The following is a 20056-nucleotide window of genomic DNA, read 5'->3' on the forward strand; positions in this document are numbered from 1 at the left end:
ATTGCATATATCTAACAAGTGATTCAAGGGTATCAACAGATCCACAATGAAAACTTTTAATTGTTTACCTCAGGAACTATCACTAGAAATAGAATGATTTTAGCAAATGTGTCCAAATTAAATTCATTTATTGATTTAACTTCATTGTTCTGTTATTGTATTTTGATTGAAGACTAATGCAGAAACCTCTGGAAAATGCATTGAAACAAATTATGCGAAAGTACAACATGGGTGTAAAAGCTAAACAATGCTCTGCAAACAAAGTTCTACATGGCTACAGGAAAATATTGCAGATTACAAACCTGAGGTATTTTGATAAATATTTGACTAAATGTTGGTCTATCTTCTGGTTCATGTTGCCAACATTGTAACATTAAATCATAATAATCTTTAGGACATAAATCAGGTTGTTCTAACCGTTGACTTTGAGGCTGATCAATGGTATCTAATATCTGAAAGAAAATTAAAACCTTATTGTACTAAAACTGATCTGGGTTTCAAAATTTCAGCAATTCAACAAATTTCCTACTTCATGCTTGGCTTAGATCATTCAAATGGAAGAAATCAAACTGCATTCAGCAATATTTGGCAGTTTCTGTAAAGCTGAATCAACCTCAGTAATGAATGGAAGATTTCGCGTGTCTTCTTGGGTGATCCTTTTTACTGTTTCTTATGACAAATTATTTGCCAAGTAATAATAATGACATATATATGCTCCATTGCTTTAAAACCTTTGGGAGATTGTAAATCCACCAATAGTAGATTAATGCGGCAAACTGATAATTAAGATATTTCGATAGCTTTATGACATTATTTTATCCTTTATATGCCATAAATCAAAACAATTCCAAATAACAAACAAACAAATAAATAAATTACCTGTTGACCTGTTAAGCCTGACCAGGGCTGGAAGCCGTAGGTAAACATTTCCCATAATGTTACACCAAACGCCCAAACATCACTAGCTGACGTAAACTTTAAATAATTGATACTTTCTGGTGCACACCTGAAGTTCATTAATTTAACTTTGTCACTTTGTGGACACAACACAGCTCTTTTAGAAGGTATTATGTTTTACAGATTATTCAAAAATTTGATAGCTGCAATCTTAGCTTTTGTTAGTTAGAATTTCATATTCCACTAGATACAAAGGTTATAATCAAATATTATCAGTTTCCTTGCAAGATATAATTATTAAGTGATAATAATTCATTGTTCTCACCAAGCTATAGGTAATTTTAAACTGGTACTAAAATTACTTTGATAATAATCTTTACCAATACCTAATGCTCTAGATAGACCAAAATCAGACACTTTCACCTGTAAATAAATATATTTAATAAATCAAATAAATAGACAATAAAAAGTCAAGCTTTAAAACAAATACTAGACATTATGAGGGCTTCTTTCTTCAATGAAACCACAACCCCTATGTTAATAAATAGATGTGACCATGGTTCACTTTTTCCAAATAGCTTGGTTCACTAATTCACTTAACTTTGTTGATAAGTGAGGTCAGTAAAAAAAGAACTAATTTTAGTGTGAAACTGAGCTCTATCACCTGATAAAGCAAAGATTAAATTGAGTGAATAACTGTAAGATTGTTTGAACCACTTTAGAACTAACCTTATGTTTAGAGAAAACAAGAATATTTCTAGCTGCTAAATCTCTATGTATTAATCTTTTACTCTCTAAATAACTCATTCCATCACAGATCTGTTGAGCAAAGTCACACAATCTGGGAACAGGGAAATCTAATCTCCGTGATGGTTCTTTTAAACATTCTAATAATGATCTCATTGGTGCTAATTCTGTTACCTGAAAACATAGTATAACATATAACAATATGTCAAGTGAGGTGACTACACTACACAAAAAATCACTTTAACCATGTACCATATACTCTGCGTAATCTGACATACAATAGGACCACAAAATAATGTCAGATTAGCGAGAGTGTCGGAGTACTCAAAGTTACGACATTTTTTTAACATGTGCCATGTGTTACTATTCATAGCTCAGTGACCCACATTCTACAGACAATAATAAAAACAATTCAATTTTATAAGTTACTGTTATTTAATTGGTCATATTTTGAGTTACTGTACATGTGCTTTTTATTGGAATTAATATTGTCGGCAAACTTTTAAAAAAATTCTTCTTTATGTTTTAAAATTCTGGTTAATAGGCCTACTGTTCGACGTAAACCAAATTTCATAGTGAAGAGCACGGCACTTTTTCATAATCTCCAATAATTTTCTTTCTCATATCCAGAGACACATCAGTACGAGCATGCTTTGAAGGATGAAAATTGTTAGCTTGAGAATTTTGATAAAACGCGAAACAAAGAATGGTCAAGTTGCATAATTCTGTTCTATACGGTGTACCCATGCCATTTGATCTAAAGGCAATGACCTTCTTTTTTAAACTAGCCTAAAAAGAAAATCAATCGGGACCAGAAAATGTCGGATTACGCAGAATGTCAGAATACTTAGATGTCTGATATCACAGAGTACACTGTATTAGGAAAGAAACCTCTATTGTCATTGTATTCATTGTCATGAAAGTATTCAAAGAATGAATTGGTTGCATTTGCCTTTCTCATCAAGACATATAACATTAATTAGTGAATTAATATACCAGTAATAAACACTGCTATTGTTTCATGTTGTCAGACCATGGTATACTGCATACTTTTTTATTCAGTTTATATGAATACTTACCAACATCAAAGAATTATCTTTATCTAAAACTACACCAAACATTCGTACTATATTTTCATGATCTATTGTCTGCATATTAGCTGCTTCTTGTAGAAACTCCTGAGTACCATTCTGCATTCGTTCTTTACTTAAACATTTGATAGCCACTTGTACCTACAAACAGTAGAGATTTTAACATGTATTATTCTAAAAAAAAAGAAGTTGTCTCCCTTTGAACCAATACTGCCTGCTGTCAAAGGTTTTCTTAAACATACAAATGATTTAACTTTGATCCACCTTCAGTTTAATTGTATTAAGATGTATTGAGAAAAGTCTCAATATGAAAGCACAGACTTGGATCTCAGAATAATAACAGATATCAGCTGATATAAGAGACATTAAAGTAGTATTGAATGCTACCATATGACTTAATTATTTTGGTCATAATTTTACTCCTGTAGCCTGTAGGCTATTTTTTTTTTTGTCTTATTAGTTTTAGCTATAAATTCGTCAGAACATTGACAAATACAGAAGTCTTTGGTCATAAAATAGAAGAAAAGTGTACTTTGGCAAAAAATAAAAATAAAATTTTACACATTTTCACACTTCAAATGTTTTCATGGACATTATTCATTTCATGTATCAGTCATTCCAGAAGGTCAAATATGCCCAGACTTAATGGTGACCAGTGATTTTTTAAGCAAATTTTCTGTCAATTATGACAATTTTACTACTAGGTATCATTGATACTGATATTGAAATGTCCATACTTCAGTCAAAGTACTTACTTTTTCTCCATCTTCTGTGGTCCAGACTCCCTGTTGTACCACACCAAACTCTCCTTCACCTAATGTTTTATTAATACTTATAGAGTCAGCTAGTATAATCTGTTTACCAGGGGTACGAATATATGATGTTGGTCTAGATTCTGGTGGTGAGGGACTAGTTGGTCTGTTTTGTGCTGTCGAGTTACCCCTTGTTATAGCCTGAAATCAGAGGATATGCAGAATCATAAGATAACAATGAATATGTTTAATGTGTATAGTCTTTACTAAAAATTTCAGAGTTTTGTAAAAAAAAAACAGTTTTCTAAAGTATGTCACTGTAGACGAGCAGCCGAATAGTCTACAAGTCAAGACATTCACCTTCATGAAATAGGTATTTGTTTTCTGGACAATTTGAACATTAGCTTATACTTTAACAAACATTTAATATTTGTCAGTGTCCACCTAAAATTTTCACATTCTAGAAGAGAAATGTTAACTTATTTACAAGGTTTTTTGTGTAAAACTAAAGATTTTCAGTCAAACTAATGGTTAATTTTGATATCAGTAATGAAATAAGATTATATATCTTAATGAAGGTTATCTATAATCTGTTAAAACCTAGTGGTTTCACATCTTAGCTTTAAAGATGTTTTTAAGAAACTAGATAGTTTTTTTATCTATTTTACTCCTCCATCATTTTAATTTATAGACCTACATTAAACTCAACTGGCACCAGATTATACTTCCTGTTTCTACTACCAGATTTCAAATATTTAATTCCACATTCAGTATTAAATAACATGAAGATTGAATTCTGAATCAAGTTCCATTTATCACCTAAATAGTTTTAAAATCACCAAAATAGTTTTCAAATTCTGTATATTCAGGGGGAAAATTAAATCAAATTCATTAATATTTAAATCCCTGTAAAATTTATACCACCTGGGGCACCTGAGAAGATTCTGAGACAATGTTTTAAAACATATTAGTGTAAGTAATTGAAACTTTTCAGAATGTTCTCATGGTTTTAGGTTGATGCCATGCCATGACTCTTAACTCTGTAATTTGTTCGCTGTAAATCTTTCTGTTGACCCTTCCTTTCTTTTGGTGTACGATGGAATACCAGGAGATTGTTAAGAAAAAGAAAGAGAAGGAGTAATCTTCCAAACAGTTAGGAACCAAGGCCTTATGATATGTTTATCTTTGAAGTAAATAAAAAAAATTAAATAAAATTAACTGGCTAATTATGTAAATCAAAATACTTTTTTGAGTTGATTACTAAACCCAAAAATGTCTGATGCCAGGTGGGAATTTTAAAGAATATATTTGACATGTTTCAGCATGTGATAATTTGGAATCAGAAAAATTCCTCTAAAAAGTTTAATTAAGAATTAAAAAACCATAGCTCAAGTTCTTATGGCAATCAGTTTGGGGATAGAACACCTCCCTGAGTCATTCCATCTGGTGAGACTGAAAAGCTAATACTCATTCTGTACATATTTCACCATTTTTTAGTTAAGATGATTGAAAACATCTTAGATGTTCCTTTAGTACCAAAATAATATTCAACACCTATAAAGAGTCAACATTAATAAACTGAATGTGGTAAATAGATGTTAAAAGAAGCTGTATAATGGTGTAAGGAGATCATGATGTCCTGGTGTTTGAGTTCAGATTGTACAGTTAGAAACTTAATGAGATCACCAGATGTTCTGACTGCCATACAGAACAGATCTTTCTCTACAGTGTATATTTTATAACTCTACTGCATGTTGTAATGCACATATCTAATAACTGTACATTGCATGTCTGTTTATCTTTCAACTGATAACCTTTCAACAGTGGCTTTCTACAAATTATAAAACTTGGGAGCATCATGAGGCCTATGCAGAAATCTTATATTTCAGCTATATATATCATTAGAATATCAAATCAATTTCATTTTCTGCTATTGCAATTCAAATATTGTACATGTTTCTTCAAGAGAAAGGTATATTCTTAAAATTATGAATAAATGTATATCTTCATACATTAGTTAATTCCCCCATTACAAAATCATAAACTTTCAGAATCTTGGAATACATTTTGTGATAATCTGACATACTTCACAGTACTGGTAGATTTGTAGAAAGTGGTAACATGCATACAAACACTAGTTTATAAATAGAATACAAGATTGTTTGGTGCCAAAAAGTTATATTTAGCTTCGTATACAGATAGCACTACATTTCTCAAAAAAGATTTCGCTTTTATCTTAAGTTCTTATTTTCAAGAACCACAAAAACCAAATCAGCCTTCAAAACACAAACTATTATATCCAGTCCTATAGTTTCAAAAAGGTCCAATTTGTCATAAGTGCAATTTAAATATTATGAAACAAATCTATAATAGAGCTTGCTTTGTCAATCAATTTAAAGTATTAAATATTAATTTTCTATTAACAATCTTTAACTAAGGTAAAGCCCAACGCAGACGAGGAACATTTCTGTCGACGAACAAAAACATCGAACAAATATATTTGTTTTCCGTTATCCGCAGACGACAAACATAATTCCGCAGACGACGAACATTTAGCTCGAACAATACGCTAGTGCCACGGAAAATCACATGACCTCGAAATGGCAACGTCCAGAAGAAAATGTAAAATTGCGTTTGCTATTTTATTAATTTTAAAAAAGACGCCAACGTAGACGGCGAAATAAGAGCATTTAGGTCCGTACCTGGATTCAACGTCGTAAAGAGCAGGGTGTGTTCGGCAACCTTGTAAATTTACCGGTTGTTTCCAGGGCTTGGGTTATTTCTTGCATCGCAGTGTACTTCTTGTTTCTATCTGAATAGTCAGGCAAAGAAATTATAAACAAACAGGCAGATTGCGACCACATATCTACTAAAATCTGCTCCTTCTCCACAGTCCAAAATTTTGTGTTAGTGGATTCACTGGACGTCACCATTCGAGTGTCATGTGGTCTAGCTTCGATCGCTGATTGGTCTTTCGTCGATGAATGTTCAGCGCTAACGCAGACGGCGAACAAAGAATTGTTTGGGAGGCGAACAATTTTAAAAAATCAAACATGTTTGATTTTACGAACAATTCTCACGAACATTTTTGTTCGTGTTTCTGTATTCCGCAGACGGTGAAAAAAATGAACGAAACAAAATTTTTACGATTGTTCGCTTAAAATGTTCCTCGTCTGCGTTGGGCTTTAAGAGCAAATTTGCAGATGTGCCAACAATGGTATTTCTAATTTAAAGACTGTTTAAAATAATGAATTTGAGAAGTAACATACAACACTTTGGGTAATTTTTTACTTGTGGTATAATTATGTAAAGAGTTTTAAAGCTGAATTTACATATATACCTTTAATCGAGAACGTAATCTTTCCATTCCAGTTTTATTCATTGTTCTAATTTGTCTTACTAAGAGTTATTTAATTCCAACTGAATAATCCCTAGTTAAAATCATTTGAAACAGTAATCCTGTAAATAATCCTGAACACTTTGCACATGATACACCATACACAGTAGCACATAGAGTAACTTGTTGAAACATATACACAATGAGTGATAGTGCACAAAGTGTATTGTACTCATATGTTATTCAATACTGTGCTCTTTATAAATATATCTTCAAAAACATTTCTTCAGAATGGCAGCTTTAACCATGCATCACTATTATAGATTCGATCAAAATTTAATCCAAGATATATTAACACTGATAATTCTGGCAAATATCACTTGTTATCATAATCTCTTGATAAAGTCACCAGTTTCAAACAAATTATTGAAAACTTGGCATTATCTTGATATTTTGGCACAAAACCTGTTTTCTAGATTTTATCAACTTGCCATAATGCATAGAAATGTATATATCTTTCTTAAATATATTATTACTACAAGAAAAACATTACATCAAATTTGCAGATACAACAAATAATTGAAACACACAAACATAGTCACTTATAATACCACTGAATAATCTAACAGTCTAATCACAAAATTCATAATATTTATGTAGATGGTAATGGTAATTTATGACCAATTATACAAATGGACAGAAAAGCAGAAACACAATTTTCACATTCCAAAAGCACATGCCCAAATTTATTGATACATTGATGATCCTTGGGCATGTCCAAAATCAATTGAAATTTGACACATTCAATTTCTAATTTTCTAAAATGTCCTTAAGACAGAATAATTGTCTTTGATTAATTCCAGAACACTTGTTTTAAAAAAAAAAAATCACAAAACAATATCCCAAAGCTAACATCTGGTCTCAGTCAACTGGAATTTTGTGTATAAATGATGACTGGAAAGAGCTCTTCTCTATCCAGTGTGGCCTACTAACTAGTGTCCAATGTAGAAATGTTTATAAGTTAATTACTAACATGTAGGTTATATATAACTAATGGAATGTGTTATATGTCAACTACCATATAAACATAGATAGATCAATCAACTAGTATGATAATAATATCCTTCCTGTATGTTATATATCTCTTGTTATATTTCACTGTTATAATCTAATATCTCCCTGACCTGACAAAACTTATACTATTTTACACATTTTACTATTTTTAACAGGTTAAAATGTTTCAAAACCATCTCAGGATTAATCCTGCTGCTTCCTTATATGCATGCTTTGGATTTTCTAACAGTTTCCAATTGTCATCATGGAATATCATACAAAGTCCTTCTTTAAAATTTTTACCATATTTGAATAATATGATAGCTGAGCAGGAAAAAACAAAATGCCAACAGTGGCAGCTTCGAGATTCTTCTGACCTCATGATATTCAGCTCTAACAACAGATAAAAAAAAATTGTAATCAACAAACAAGCATATTTTGACACTTTAAGACTGAACTAACAAAGGGCTTAATTAAAACCAAACTTGTTCAAGATATCATGAATACATGTAATCATCATTTTCATCCAATGCCGCTTCTTATGAAATGATGATAGACCAATAACCACAATCCACGGCCTACATGAAAATGTAGATACATAAAAATTAACCAAGTTATGTTGTAATTTGTAGAAAGAATATAAAAAGCCATGTAAAATGTATAAAGTGCTATGTTGATGAGATAATGATATATTTGAAAGGTTTATAGGAGTAATCAAACTAAAGATATTATAGATGGTCCTGTCTAAAACTATTAATACTAGTATAAATATCTTACACTAGATCAATGACCAGCTAATTTATCATAATATCTCAAATAGTAGGACCTTTAATAATTTACCTACAACTGTATCCCTAGGCGATGATAGGCTTGTTGCTTGCAAGACAGGTCATTCTTATCTATATCTGATATCATTTTATGATTATGAGTAAAGTTTGCTTCCATTTTGTACAGTCTATGCAACTAACAATGCTATTTCCTATTTTATTGTCAGCTGGTAAAAATAATCTCGACAGTTATGTGTTCATGTTCTCAATTTTGTTTTGTTTTGAAGACAGACAGTAACCCATTATTTCAAAATCAAGCACACAAGAGGATAAGGTTTTAAGTCAAAGAGACACGTAAATGCTACTACTTCAGACTTCAGTAATTAGACCTATGGAGAAAAAGTATAAAAGCTAATTTTTCAATGAGATAGTTGAACTCAAACTTTACGCAAAGTTACATACATTGAAGGATTAAGAAATGTTACTATCAAAGTATTAGTGTAAAGTCACGTAATTATCATCACAACATTATGGTGATAACTGACCTTCAACTTCTGACATTAGTTGACATAACAATATAATCTTAAACACATAGAAGAAAATTACAATGACAATATTATATACTGAAACATGTATAGGCCCATAATATTTGGTTTAATATAAACCTACTAACCCCATAAAAATATATATAAAAAAAACTATAACCTGGCTTTGTTTGTTCAATGAGAGTAAAATAGGGTATTCAAGAGATCTAAGAAAAATGATCTGACATTATATTCTAATAGAGAATAAGATCTAGCTACCCTACTTATCTCTGGTGTGTATAAAGCTGATAAGCTTATAGCTAATACTGAATCTCTCTATTCATATATAGCCTTCAAATTACAGTTATACCAAGATTATGTTTTTGGTATATGGAAGCTAACAAAGGTGTTAGTAACTTTTAGCCCTATACACTTTGCATGTGGACGAATACCAAAAATATATTCAAGTTTTCAAAGAAAATTTCATGCAACAAATACCTTAATTATTTTTTCTCCAACTTGCTAATATAATCACTAATCCAATTTTTTCCGTTTATGTATAAGTTGTACCTTTGCGATGTGCAAACCACAAAATGTTTTTCACAATTTAAAGAGTCAGCAACAGTCAAACTCTGCAAAATCATCTTAATAGCTTTAATCAAGAAGTATGAACCTACCTTCCGTAATTTTCCAAAAGTTCCTTGTGGACACTCTTTCTTATAAAATTTCTTTAGTCTGCGCATTTCTGGTTTGGCCATGCCTACAGCTTCTAAGTCTTCTTCTTTGACATATTTCAAATGATCTAGACATGTGATCTTTAACTCATTTCTTAATGCATTATAGTAGTGTCCTAACTGAGCCTCCACCAGGAAGTCTTGAAGATCACGACTACTACTCATAGCCGCAGCTTCTTGACCTGGAAAATAGTAAACAAATATATAATGAGTAATTTCCTGGAGAATATTACATAAAGAAAAAAAAAACAAATAGAAAACTTTGGTTGGTTTGTGCAGTCCCTTGATTTATCAAGGATTGGATTTTCTAGGACAGTAGTAAATTAAAATTATTCTGTACATGCAAGCTTTATTTGTCAACAGTGGTTTCCCATCAATATTGCAGGTAAAGGAAGAACCATGGGAAGGCCACCTTCATGTTTTACAGATTACACAGAACAAAGAGGTTCTACAATGTTCTGGAATAATTCCCCAATTGGTATAGAATTGTCTTCATTTGGCTGAGAAGGTGCAAGAGAGCTTGTCATTAGACTCGATTTAATTGAAACCGTGGGGTTAATCAAACTCTCCGTTGGTATGAAACTGTGTTGATGAATCACAAGATTATCAGCAGACCAACAAAATGAAGTTGACAAATATAAATGTCAATGAAAACTTTTTGTTATTGTCAACATATATATATATATATTACAACTTGACAAGTGATAAGTATGTGTAGATTAAAACCAATGACTATAGAGTATGGGACAAAAATATTTCCTGTTTCTTATGTTTGCCTAACACAAATTATATCATTTTGATGTATGACTCAATAGCAAGTGTAAATAAGAACTATTCAAATTTGTGGTTTAAAAGTATTGCACTTAATATTGTACTAGAATATACAACATGAATCTTATTGATTCTACTGCAGTAAAGTTTAAAAATGTTCAACCTTGAGTTGTATTACTTATGTTTCTCTGTAACTATTTATGTTTAGATAGTTGCAGAATTGGTTATGAACATTATCGTTATATTGCTTCTAAAGATAAAGATGGAACTAAAATAACTAAATTTGAATAAAGTTTTCATGTCTTAAATGTTGTTCTTTCAAATCATGTAATTCATGAGGTGATATCTAAGCAACAGATTTTATAATTGTTCATTTCCTACCCTCAAGATATATACTTATAATTATCTTCATACATATACTTAGGGTATACTTGTAATACATAATGCTAGTCTGATCATGGGTAACGCCTATTGTGATTAAGTTCTTCCTACACCAACTATAATCTACATTCAAACTTCAGTGACACTGATCATGAAAGGATAAAATGCATAGCAAAATTTTAAAAACTTGTATTCGAATGGAATATTAAGCCTACTTAAAACTATCAAATTATTAAGATCACATGAATAGTCAGGCAAATCCATCTTTATTAACAATAACTCTTTGTATATTTGGGGGCAGATTCTGTACATTACTGATCCTTTTCTTAATTTGTAAGTGAAAACCTTGAATGACAATGATGCATGCCTTTGTTAATTTAAACTTGGCAAAGAATTAAACTAAAAATATTCTAGTAGGTAATGAATAAAAACTTGACAGCTCCCAGATGTTCTTCCTTCTTATTTATATACACTTCTTCAGCAATGTTCACACTATCTATTGCACACATCATTTCATGCATATATTTTTAAAAATTTTTACAAATAACAACTTCTGGTAAAACTTCCTACATAAAATAAGTCATCATATTGTTTTGTTACATAAAAATTTATAACAATGAATAAGCTTATCATATTTCTTAAACAAATATTTTCCTTTCTTGAAAATTAACGCCCTTTACTGAGTTCCATAACCATCAGTAGTTTCAAACTCATGCTTACTCTTCCTGAACACCCAATGACAATGTGTTGTTAGCTGTGTCAACATAACATTCCTTTCTAAGAGTCAAAATAGTCAATATTGTTTATGAGATAAATTTATCATTATTTAATCATATTCTTAATTTATCACAAGAAAAACTAATCTATCAAACATTTTCTTACACAAACTAAATAAGAATAAATTTAATGACCTAATTTAACTATAAGATAGGATGTATAAAAAATAGAAAAGATACATGAAAAAAAACTTATTAAAGGGAACATCTGTTAAAAAGTTGGGAGTTTATTCTGGACTTTTATTAGAGTTTCTACAAGATTAGGTAATATAAATATTTTTGTTTCAAGCTCCAATAAAACTACATCTGTGATGTTACTATGAGTTACAGGTTTTCTTCAGACATTTTGGTACTGATTACAACACAGTATCTCCAAAATCTGGTCATGTTTTTTTTTAATAATATGAGTTTTCTTTCAATTTAAAACATGAGCAAACATAGTCTCTGCACTGCTCTTCTCTTTCTGAATTTTCAGATCTATAATGGTCTTTCAAAGTATATTGTTGTGTTGAAAACTAAAAGAGCACATACATAGTAGGCCTACTGTACACAATGGGGTATAATTGGAGCAATTTGTTGCACTATGGTGAGATATAATAAAGTTGCATACTTCACATTCAAGTATCCTTGAACAATTTTCAAAATTAAACTAAATGTAAAATCTGTTAGAAGTTCTTATATAAGTATAGCTCAATTAAAATAGTTTGTTACAAGGAAATTGATTGAAAGGAGCCATAAAAAATGTTTGAGTTTTAAATTTCAGGTAGCTACATAGTGAAATTAAAGAACTACAAGTGTACAAGTATATAAATAAACTGTTAGGCCAGAATACAGAAAACTTCAAGAGTTTTGATAACCGAATTGAGGAAAACATAATCTAAATTGTTATCAAGGACATAGGAACAGCAGCTTTCACATTCTCTTACCTTTCCCTAAAAGACACCAGAATCTAATTGTTTATTTCGAACAGCTGATACCTTCTGGGTTTTAATTATGTTTTTTTACCTTGATATTTCAATGTTTCAACAATCCTGAACAAGCTCACTAAAGTTCAGAACTATGCTCTGTTTTACCTGAGCAGAATTTTCATCTAGGATTTGACTGTGTGGAAAATTTAAAAACTTATCTATAACACCCTTGTTCAAAACAATTTTTGACACTATTGGCTCATATCCACAGAACACAATTTTGAAAAGAAATTTGGAAGTTCATAAGCATAGTCACGCAAAAACTTGAAACATATCCACATTTTAATCAGATATCTAAATCACATTGATAAATTATTAGGTAATAGCTATACATGAAAGTAAAAATAAGTAAATTGGTTGGCCTGGGTAAAGGATGTTGAATGTTGATGTTATCCTGGTAAATGAGTCTGACTGGAACCAGATGAGAGGGTGATAAGACTAGAATATCATGTTTAAATAACATTGGATATTATAGAATTATTAACTCTTATATACCACAAATTAACTTCCCAAATATTTCTTGATAAACTTTTCTTAATTAACATTAAAAAAGCTTTGTTAGATAATAAACTATCAAAGTACTGAAGAAACTTTCTGAACATTACTGAAAAGCTTTGTGAACAATTCAGAATGAGCAAATCATTTATTGAAAACTTCCAGGGAAAGGATTCTTGATAATCTCCAATTATACGTTTCCCATGTCTGCACCATATTACAAGACCATTGAAAGGATTGTGATGAATTCTATTTTTTTTTTTTTTTAACTCAACTGCCATTTTATCTTTTACAATTTACTTCTTTGTATATTTCAGAACCAATTGATTTAACAAACTTCTCAGACAAAAAGAATGATTACATTTTAGTACAAGTACATGACTCAACTTAATGTTATTATAGTTTCAAACTAAAAAACAGAAAAGTTACTACTTCTTGGCAGATACATATAAGTTAAATCAAAGAGACTTTTGTGACATTTGATGTTTTTCTGGAATTAAAGGAACCATTTACTTTCATCAAGATAGGGAAACACAAATATGAATCATGTAATCCAAATATAGTGTAAACCGAAGCCAAGAGATTTCCAAAAAATATTATGAAGGCAAGAAAAAATCTTTTTGTAGATACGAATCACAACAGAAGATGGACATCTCAAACAGATGGAATGAGTATATATAAATATGATTCATTCACTAGTTCTGGTGAAAATATTATGCAGATTATCTAATTATGCTAATAAAAATCATAGTGTCTATTGGATGATCAATTCAAAATTTACAAAATTTGTACAAGTTCTCTTTACTGACTTTACAACTCTTAATCCCTAGAGAAAACTGATAACTAAATTTCTAAATCTAAACAAAGAAGTTTGATATATCATTAGACCATGAAAAAATAAATAAGTGACATACCATCTAAATCACAATCATCATTACTCCAAAATTGAAATGTGGAAAGTTTAATATTCTTTGGCATAGACGGTAAACTTAATGATAACTTTCTTAATCTTTCTAAAGAAAGACCCGCCATATTTCTTGCAGCATCCATTTTAAAAATCTTTAAGCTTTCCTCAGTGCACAGTGTAAATTTATAGAAGCCAAGTGTAAAATATTAGATTCCATAGAAACACATTCACACAAAAATACAGACTACATAGAGAGTTGAGTGAAGCAAGACTTTAGAACTGAAAAGGCCAGCTGCCTGTTTTTCAAGAAATATCTTCTAACTGTTTTATGAATGAGGTTGTATATCATTTTAGAGCTAAAAGATTCTAATTTCTTTACCAGTTAAAAGATTAGATTTACTCCAATAAAACCAAGAATTCTGGCTGAACTTAACTGTATGATTCTACATGAAAAATAAACTTAACAATTCATTTCAAGCCCAGAAAAATATATTAATATTTCACTTAAAAAAATAAGATCATTCTATCAAAGTCTGATTTATTTCAAAATATTCAATGATTTGAATACATCTGTGTCCTGTAAAATACCATAGTATAGAAGCATAGGATCTGACTTTATACCTCAACACTGAAACAAAGCACAAAAGCCACATTTATAAATCCTTGAAGCATTTCAAATTATATTTCATTAGTAATGTATTTCAGTTATTCAAATTATATTGAAATTTTACATTTATAGAGCCCTAAGCATATCAGCAACATTTACACACAACCTCCAATTATCATTTTGACCTTTTTTTTTTTATCTATCAATGAACTAAGATTAATTGTTTAAATACTTGCATAATTGTCTGGTTGAAGCTTGATCTTTTAAGACACAAGTTAGTCTTGGCCTATCTTTCCCCATCACAATCTATCAGAATTTGATCAGAAATAAAACAGTCATGCACCCCAATTAGACCTTTACATTTGCCCTAGGCTAGATATTAATACTGTTATAATTTGAATTTCAAAATAAATGTCATCTAAATTTTGTTTTATAAATACCAATCAGTTTAAATTATATTTCATTAGTAACGTATTTCAATTATTCAAATTATATAATTTTTCTGGTTCTTGAAACCAACTGCATTAAATATCAATTCTGATATCTTCCAATTCTTTTTTTCAGTTCACAATTTCCTTTGACTATCATGATATACACTTATAATTTCCTCCTAAAACTTCTGAGCAATGACAATCAATAATACTAATTAACAGGTGTCAAAGAATTTGATGGTTGAAAATTGATGCCAAAATTAGTATGACTTTTGTTAGAGTAGTAAAAAACATTATGTGGCAATTTTAAGATTTTTTGAAAAACCGAAACAGAATTCTTTTTTGGCAGGAATGTCAATACTTTGAAAGATAAATGAATTCAAATGTCACAAGCAATTAATGTCAAAGATTTTGTATCTTTAAGTCAAGATAAAATCTATATACAAAATATAAGATATTGTGTCCTGCATCATGTAAGAACTTTTATACAAAATATAAGATATTGAATCCTGGATCACAGGAGAACTTATACACAAATATAAAATATATAGTGTCCTGGATATGAGATAATAAAAATTAAGATCTGTACCAGAAGTACAATTCAGTCAATCAAAAATCTTGTCCAAAGAAAAATTGGAAGTTATAAAAGTTGTATACATGTATAGTAGTGGATACGGTGTCCTAAGCTTTTATCATGTCCTATGAAAGATGTGTCGTATAGCAAAATCTAACTAGTAAATATAAACCCATAATTATAAATTCAAATGAACACCTTAATATTTATCTGAATTTTTCTATGATAAATCTTACTTTCAAAAAATTTATCAAAAAAAGACGCTTACCTGTCATTCTGACATGTATAGAAATAATCTATATTCTTATACTAAATATTACGATTTATTACCAGATTTAGTTACAAGATTATCCTTGCAATATTTCTATAACCACTAGAATCCAATTACTGTTTATGAACAGGACTTAGTTTACATAAACCTCACTTTTGATAATCCCTTTCTTACAGCTTAACTATCCTTGAAACACATATATTCACGCTTTTCTTTCATAATTCTATCAGTTCAAATCACTTTTCTTCACCTGAGATAAGTAGGTTACTTTTTTATAACAGTGTTTTCTTGCGTCTGCTACACAGTTAACAACTAGTGGAGTTAGAGTTATCTCCCATTATGTAGGAAGTGATTCATCTATTGATTTGTTAATCCCACCGAGATTGTGACTACAGTGTAATCACAGACGACACAGACTATCCTTTATCTTTATGGGATTAACTACAGTAATATAATATCATAACCATGTTCTTAATACACACCTATAGCTTTACACATTATTTACATAACTTTTATTACTCTAACCACGGTATAATCACTACACTTGACTTGACAAAAAGAATATGATGACCTCAATAAGTATGATATTGTGTCAGATATGGAATACAGTCAATGCAATTGAAAATTACCGAATATTTTATTTTTTCAACAAACCTACGTAAGTTTCAACATTGTTGCCGATGACACATAACATTCAAATTTCTTATTACTTGTGTCTACAGGCCAAATATAAGCTTATCCAAATAATCAATTGCTCTCAAAATTGGTGACAAATATTCTTGTGCTTATTAACCCAATTCTAACATAATATGAAATACCATAATAACAGTAATAATAACATGCCGGATGGGAATAGATTCAATTAAAACTCTCAACATGTATTTTCTTGTTTCAATTTACCTTTTTTTGGATATGAAATGGAGAACAATTTGACTTGTATGAATTAAGAGTATGATCAACTGCCCTGTTTAAAGTTGGGAATGATTTTGAATATAACTCTCCATTATATCTGAAGTAATGAAATATTAGTCACGTTATTTCTTACCAGCACTTCATAAAATTTACCAAAAAAAATTATAACGGAAATTCAGTGGAAATAATTACCTGATATATGACTCTACATGAGTAATAATATATTTTATGTAAACTTTACTCAGAAAAAAACCTAGTCTGTGGCTGTTAAAAAACACATAATTTAATTCAGGTTTTATGGACATCATATTAAAATTTCTAAGCATTTATGACATTTATGTCAAGATGAGATGAATTATTGTTAAAATAGAAAAAATTTGAATTAATTTTTACACAAGAACATATTTCCACATGACAAAGACTTATTACACTCCTTATCTTCTTGTCATTTTATTGAATGATGATGCACTTATATGATCAATAATTTTTGCAGCAGTTGTATTATAAGACATACAACCTGTATGTGAAGATAAAACTGTTTAATTCATCAGAATCCTTTGAATATTATTTTCAGTTTTTCCTTTTTGTAAACAATATTTTATTCACATTTATGAATTGGATTGTGGAACAGGCCTTCACCTATATATATAACCCCTTTCCAATTCCTTACAATGTCAGAGAAACGGAATGGAAAGGTCACTTATGTCAATGCGGCCACCTTCAGAGATCTCCCGCTAGTCAACTAATGACACTGTTAATAGTATAAAATTGGCAAATAATGTGGAATTAATTATTCATTATGACATCATTAGCTTTCAAAGCATCTGCTCCAGTTCAACAAAGGCTTTAACATTAGAAACAATGACAGCACGAAATTGTCATGATGATTGAAATAATTTCTCATCCAGTACGTATAAGTAGGTATTATTATACATTGTCACAACATGAGCCATGTCAAGTTTTCCCTGGAAATAAGGGACTATAGACATCTGACTTATGCAAAGAGAAGCTGTAAATGTCCATGAAAAGCAAACATAAAGCTTCATACTTCATCAACATTCTTTTGATCTTTTCTAACCTTCAATATCATGGAATTGGCTTATATTATAGCATTATTGTATCCCACAAACATATAATGTTATTGTTTAAAAAATATATATATATAATCTTAATTCAGTAAAATGTATATTATACAATTTTTAAAAAACAGAGTAGATTACTATCAAGGGTCAAAATTTACAAATGGATAAAAACACTCAAAAAAGACAACAATAAAACATTGAAACAAGTAAATTTGGCCATTGTAAACACATTTTCTGTTTACTAAAGTCTACCTGGTTTCAAAGGTTGGGTTGGTAACATATGAGAAGTAAATTAAACCCAAAAACCACCTATATTTTGTAAAAAGTCGAACTATACCTTTAATTTAGTGACCTATTTAGTCCATTTATCATAGACTTGAGCTTAAACAACACACTATTAGGCAAATGTTAAAAATTAGGTTTGAGGACACAAAGTCTCCCTAGTTCAAATGTTCACTCAACTCTGAATCAGACATTTGACAATTTGTGTTATGATGTACATGTTTCATGCTTAGATACAATCATGTAAAAGGTCCAGGGACCTTATGAAAAGTATTGTAACATCTTATGTTCTCTCCTACCTTTTATAAGCTATCTATATGTACATGTACTATCAAATCTCTGAAGACATGAAGATAATAGCACCATTTAAGGCTTTTTGTTTAAGCACCCAAAGATATTATCAAGTAAATCTATGTCTAGGGTTATCAACCAACTACACTGAAGAAATACAGTACTGGTAGATAATAAAAAAACAATAAACAGTGATTATAATCATAGTCAGGGACTTGACAGAGATTGTTAAATCATTTTGATCCACATGACAGAATGTACAACCAGGAGCATGGTAATCATAATAATATCAAGATGATGATACAATCAAACTCTAATAGAAATTGACAGAATAACCAATAAAGCACTTAACATGTTAATAGAGCATGTCTTTATAAACATTAGTACTGCCTTTGTTGTCCTTTCTGATTAGACCATCTGGAATCCATCACAGCATGATGATAAACCAACTTTGGTTAGTAATTATGGTCAATTCTTTATTGTTATAAATACCAATCATTCCCTTTAACAGGTCAATTTTCTCTGATTGGGAAGTAAATTATTAGCCTGCTTTCAAAGATTATACAAGTACCGGTACTTTAAAGTTTTACGCTGAATCAGAAATTTGAATCGAAAATTATTAGACCTAGCCTAGGTTCTAGGGATAATACGAGCATTTATAAAAAAAAAAATATTTTGTGACCTAGGCCAGTGTTCTGATAAAACTGTTCTCATCACCACTTAACACTAACTTTGTCAGTACCAGCCAATGAAGTTAAGATCATTTATAAATAATCTTTATTTGGTAACCTAGGCCAGTGCTCTTATGAGACTGTTTTAATTTTGTAGTAAGCGAGCATTTAATAAAATATACAAAGATTTCCAAGCTAGAAATTTTCAAAAGGTCTTCACAAGACTTTGGAATTGTATCTTTGAAATTTATCGTTCATTAAAATGAGTTTAAATTTATAGGCAAAGATAAATCTGGAAAGCCAACTGTGCTGTTTGCTCTTTGACATGTGTCACACCAGACAGCCTAATGTCATGTCTCTACCCACCCTAGTGTGAGAAATAATGATATCAACCAAAACAGCTTTATTCTAATCTATTTATCTAGGTATTGATTGACTATTAACACCAAAGCTCATTATAGATCTCAGTGGTTATCTCTTGGTCACTTGGTGGTCAATATTCCTTACACATTCTAATCTCAGTCTTGGCCTTAATAATCTTTTATGACTGGCACACCACTAAATCTATTTGTAATGAGATTGCTAATCAATCTTATGAAAGCTTCCAGAGTTTAAATTATCTTGTATTATATTGGCACTGTTTATAGGTCAATAATTTCCTACAAGATTATTTTGAGTATCTTATTTGGATATACACAATAAAAGTACTTTATTACTTTATATACAATTTATTAT

General features: G+C 30.2%; 2 protein-coding genes across 2 annotated transcripts; both read right to left on the minus strand.

Moving 5' to 3' along the window:
- Positions 1-266: 266 nt before the first annotated feature.
- Positions 267-3553, minus strand: LOTGIDRAFT_105525 (hypothetical protein; the record flags this gene model as incomplete). Its single annotated transcript, XM_009059817.1, has 6 exons — positions 267-452; positions 880-1006; positions 1223-1320; positions 1627-1818; positions 2724-2876; positions 3491-3553. Coding segments are annotated over 6 exons (819 nt in total), but the record flags the coding sequence as incomplete, so codon positions are not given.
- Positions 3554-9172: 5619 nt separating this feature from the next.
- On the minus strand, positions 9173-14343 carry LOTGIDRAFT_153809 (hypothetical protein; the record flags this gene model as incomplete). Its single annotated transcript, XM_009059818.1, has 3 exons — positions 9173-9226; positions 9846-10084; positions 14208-14343. The coding sequence occupies 3 exons, from the start codon at positions 14341-14343 to the stop codon at positions 9173-9175; spliced, it is 429 nt and encodes a 142-aa protein (XP_009058066.1).
- Between the last annotated feature and the right edge of the window lie 5713 nt (positions 14344-20056).

This window comes from Lottia gigantea (genome assembly GCF_000327385.1).
Source record: "Lottia gigantea unplaced genomic scaffold LOTGIsca_4, whole genome shotgun sequence".
Lineage (NCBI taxonomy): Eukaryota > Metazoa > Mollusca > Gastropoda > Lottiidae > Lottia > Lottia gigantea.